Consider the following 4,986-nt stretch of genomic DNA (forward strand, 5'->3'; position numbering starts at 1 on the left):
AGGGAAGAAGGAGGGGGGATTTCTGCAGCCAAGAAAACTAAACAGTGAAAGTGGGGGTGGGGGACACAGAAAGAAGTGGGGGAGGAGGCTGAGATTTATAGACCTGTGAGCTGCTTTTTGCGCTGGGAAATGTAATTCCATCCTGTCGGCTTGGAAGCCTTCTCTGCCTGAAGGAACCACAGCTCAGGGTACTGCCTGGCCTGGTACCCTCCTGCTTCCTACCCCCTCCCAATTCCTCCTCCTGCAGCCCCAAACACCGACACTCCTGGCCAGGCACAGCCTGGGGACAGCAGTAGTAGCTGTCCCCACCCACACAGCTAGGCCTTTGGGGAGCAGTGACCAGCTGCAGGGTGCACTGGAGGGGGACAGGAGGGTTTATACATTCCTTTCTCAGGTCCACAGATGGACTGGGCATAGCATCCCTTCCATCCACCTATGTGTCCTCCTCAACTCCTGACTGGCTGTCTGGGCCTTGTCTTGGCGGGGAGAAGGAGAAGGGAAAGGGTGGAGGAAGAACCTGGTGGGGGAGTTGACAGACCTCCCGTGGTCTCTCAAGTGGCAGCACATCTGATATTTCCCATCTCTATGATCTCTACAGTTGCTCCATCTCCTTCTCATACTTCCATGGGTGACATTCTGCAGTTTTCACTTTCCCCAGCCAGGATTTGCCTGCTCGTATGGCCTTGAGCAGTAAAGAAACTGAAATAGCACGAAGCACTTCAGTGTCTTTTCCTACTCACCAACGTGCTGGCTTGCCTCCCCCGCTCCTTACCTATTCTCTTACTGTTAACTCTCAGTGAACCGCTTCTTTTCCTCATTTTATTTCCCTTCCTCTACATTCTTCCCACCTTACCTCATATTCTTCTAGCATAAATTCTCTTTCCGTTTAGATTCACCTTTCTTTTCTGTGCTCTTTTTTCACTTTTTCTCCTTCCTCAACCCTTCATTTTCCACCTTCCTCTCTCCCTCATCGTCTATTATCTTTGTCCTTCCCCTCTCACTTTTTCCTTCTATCTCTCTTTCTACTTCTGCCTCTCTCCCCTCTCATTCCCATCTCTCTGTACTGAATTCCTCTTGGCAAGCAGAGGGCCCGTGATAAAATATAAATGAGCCGTCTGTGCATGGCAGGCATTCTCGCCAGGAGAGGCACAGAGCATGGAGCGGCTGAGACAGCTGTGGGGGAGAAGGTGCCGCACAGCTACTGAGAGGGAGGGAAGGGCACCCCTCACCACACACACCAGAAATGACCTACTGCCACAGAGGCTGTGGTTCAGGAAGAAACAGGAGTGCCGATTAACCCTGAAGACAAAGGAAACTTGGTACCGTCTCTATTTTATCACACGTACTAACAAAAGAAACGTTGAAGGAGGGGGAAATACAGAAAGAGAGAAAAAAGGAAAAGGCCAGGAAAAGCACTAAGAAGCAACAACACTTGTGTTCTGCTCGGCAGCAATATACTCACGGGATTGAGCACTGGGACCCCCTCACTGGCAGCCAGGGTGCATCCCGGGAGCCGCACATCTCTCTGAGCAGCTGGGAAGCCCAAAGGGCCAGGCCCTACAGCCAAGGCCGCTCCCAGCTGCTGCTCGATCACCACCTGCACATCGCTGCCCATGCCGTCACCCTCCTCTTCCACGGCAGACACGGTCCTGCAGGCCCTGCCGGGACTCTCCTTGAGAGACCCGGGCTCCTCAAGTGGGGAACCATGTGCCTGGCTGTCCTCGTCTTCATCAGGGGCGGACACTTGGCCTTGCCTCAACTCACCCACTTCCTCCTGGAGACGTTTTAGCAATTCATTGTTGGCCCTGGCAAGCCCCAGAGCAGCCTCAGCCAGACCCACCGCCTTATCCACCCGCTGGTAGATAATATGCAGGAGCTGCTCCGAACTGTGAACCGCCAGGCCGTGTCCGGTCACGGTGATGGGGGTGCTGGGAGGAGGGTTCCCACTCTGAGAGCCTGTGTTGCCCCCACTAGTCTCACTCTTACAGGCACAGCAGCAGCACCTGGCCTCACCGCCACTGGGAGGGGAGAAGAGAATGGTGGCACTGAAGGACATGGCTGACGAGTAAGGAACCACCGCACGCACACTGCGGGACTGCTCCCAGGGGGTCCCCAGTCGGCTGGACTTCACGAGTTTGTAGGGGACACTGGCCTCTCTGGATTCACTCTTCTTTCTTGTGGAGGATGATCAGAGGAGCCTGGGCCCCAGGCTGTGTGTTCTGTGAAGGAGTAGACAGTTCATGGCTGCTCCTCCTTGTCCTTCAGAGAGAGAGGGGCCTTCTTCTGTCTGCAGATCCTGTGCTCCCCTAGCACAGCACACTGGCTGTCACGTTCATCCTTTACCGAAAGGGTGGTGCCTACAAAGCCTTTCCTGGTGAACACAGTTTCAGAGGGCAGAAGGCATTTTTCCTGCACCCAAGCATGGAACCCTTACTACTCCAACCTAAGGAGCAGAGAGGGGACTGAAAAAACCCACCAGGATCTGAGAAGATGAGAAGATTAAGGAAGAAAATGTCGATCGGTAATAATAATATTGCACTTTATTGCTTTGACATCATGCCTTAAGGAGTTCAGAACATTTCGCATAGGTTATCGCATCCATAGGGCAGCTCTAGGGAACACACGTTACACCAGGTCCAGAGGCGAGACAATGTGAAGAAGTTACATATCTTTTTCAAGGTCAGAGGAAGACAGCAGGATCCAGTGATCTATTTTCAACCTAGTGTTTATTTTTCTGAACTGATACCACTTTCTGTTGACATAAAGCATCATAATCCTGTCCTCTCCATAATTTTCATACAGATGCATTCAGAGGAAGACTCCTAAATAAGAACTATGCTGCCCTGGCTGGTTTTGCTCAGTGGTCAGAGCATCAGACCACGAACCGAAGGGTCTTGGCTTCGATTCCCAGTCAAGGACATGTACCTTGGTGGCAGGCTTGATCCCAGGCCCTGGTCGGGGCACATGTGGGAAGTAATCAATCCATGTGTCTCTCTCACATCGACGTTTCCCTCTCTCCCCCTCCCTTCCACTCTCATCTCTAAAAAGAAAAAAAATCAATGGAAAAAATCCTCGGGTGAGGATCAAAAAAAAGAAAGAAATATGCTGATCACTGCAGCCCTCAATATGTCACTGACCTCACACTATCATATCATGAATGCTTTGGGGAGGGGAAGGGGAGAGAAAGGAAACGCCGGATCAGAGAACTGACCTGCAGCAAACCAGGGCTGCAGAGCCCCTTGCTGTGTTGTACACCTGGGCCTCCACCTCTGCAAAGGACACTAACTGTCCCGAATCTTCAGCCTGTAGCCCAGAGAGATCACTCCTGGGGCCCTCATCTCCACTTCACATGCTCCTTAAGGGAGAGGCACAGCTCAGCTGGAATGCCTAAATAGCTAAGTGCTGCCACTGCCCACATGACCAGTGCCTATGAAAGGAGAAACCAGAATATCAATGATAAACCAAACTGCCTCTTTTGAATCACTGTAGTTAAGCAACTAAACTACTCCAGGAGAGAAAGAGAAAAAAGGTGTGGGAGGGTTGGTTTGTACCACTGAGAACACTCACAGGAATTTCGTACTGTCATCTTCTAAATGATACTTGATTATAGAAAAAAGAATCCTTCTGCCTGAAGATCCCCAAGTGACAAAATCTTAAGTATGTTTGCAATTTCCTCAAGACATACATTTCTATCTTACCCTGTAAGTTATAACTTCACAATTAAAAGGAGAGGAGGAGGTTAGGAAAAATTATGGCATATTGAAATTTTTTGTTTAGTTTGGGATTTTTTTTGGAATCAGCAATCTCATTTCAGAAACAGGTAATATCAATGCCTCTGAGGTACTAAAGTCTAAACCTGACAATACACTTTCATTACATTTGGTTATTATTAAAGAATAGTTATTTAAAAATATATTTTTGACTTCAGAGAGGAAGGGAGAGACAGAAATATCAATGATGAGAGAGAATCATCGATAGCTGCCTCCTGCACGCCCCCCACGGGGGATTGAGCCCACAACCCAGGCATGTGCTCTGATTGGGAATCGAATCATGACCTCCTTCCTGGTTCATAGGTTGATGCTCAACCACTGAGCAACACCAGCTGGGCAAGAATGGTCTTTAACTTGTTCTTTCCACCCTTTATATCAAGAAATGCTTTTCTGCCCTGGCCGGTGTGTCTCAGTAGGTTGGAGCATTGTCCACTAAAAGGTGGCGGGTTTGATTCCTGGTCAGGGCACACGCCCAGGTTGTGGGTTCGATACCTGATTAGAGTGCGTACAGAAGGCAACTGATCCATGTTTCTCTCGCACATCAATGTTTCTTTCTCTCCCTCCCTCTCTCTCCTCTTCCTCACTCTAAAATCAATAAAAAATGAAATAAAACTGTTATTCTCTGAAGCATTTGAAATCTTAAAAAAGAAATGCTTTTCTGTGCCAGGTATTCACTTGCAAGAGCTGAACTCAAATCCATTATAGCCTCTCTGTCATTAGCCACTGGAAGGCACAACTAAGCCTAAAATGAGGTAAGGTTTCTGGGTACCAGAGGAGCAGCAAGGAGGCCAGTGTGTGCTGGAGTGAAGTGAGAAAACGGGGAGATTACCCAGGTCACATGGGGTGAGGTGGCTCTTTCTTGCAAGAGGCCTTTATCGCACCTGCATGAGGTCCTTACCTTGCCAACATGCTGTCTGCCTTGAGCCTTCCCTCCCCTTTAAACCATCTTTTCCAAACAGCACTGAGCTGGAAATTTTTCAAAATGGAGGGGAGGGGGGTACGTATCCTGCTGCTTCACTCAAGAGCTATGTGAATTTGGGCAAATTATCACTTTTTTTTTTCTGAGCCCAGAGTTCTCATCCCTGCCTACTTTGAGTGCTTTTGTTAAGATTATCTACAGAGTCAGGCACCTACAGAGTGCTGGTACATGGGCAGTGCTCCACAATAGCAGCCGGATGATATTATGACTATTCCTGAAACATTTGTGTTCCCACCC

The 4,986-nt window shown here is 49.2% G+C and overlaps 1 protein-coding gene across 2 annotated transcripts in view; it reads right to left on the minus strand.

Annotated features, from left to right (window-relative positions):
- The window catches only part of LOC102751865 (chromosome unknown open reading frame, human C14orf93), a 39,734-nt gene that overhangs the window by 8,330 nt on the left and 26,418 nt on the right, over positions 1-4,986 (minus strand). For both annotated transcript variants that reach the window (XM_006776779.2, XM_006776778.2), the window contains exon 2: positions 1,463-2,482. In XM_006776779.2, coding sequence (XP_006776842.1) covers positions 1,463-2,056 — 594 coding nt within the window. In that variant the 5' untranslated portion in view covers positions 2,057-2,482. The remainder of the gene's footprint in view (positions 1-1,462; positions 2,483-4,986) is intronic.

This window comes from Myotis davidii, unplaced genomic scaffold, assembly GCF_000327345.1.
Source record: "Myotis davidii unplaced genomic scaffold, ASM32734v1 scaffold1949, whole genome shotgun sequence".
NCBI lineage: Eukaryota > Metazoa > Chordata > Mammalia > Chiroptera > Vespertilionidae > Myotis > Myotis davidii.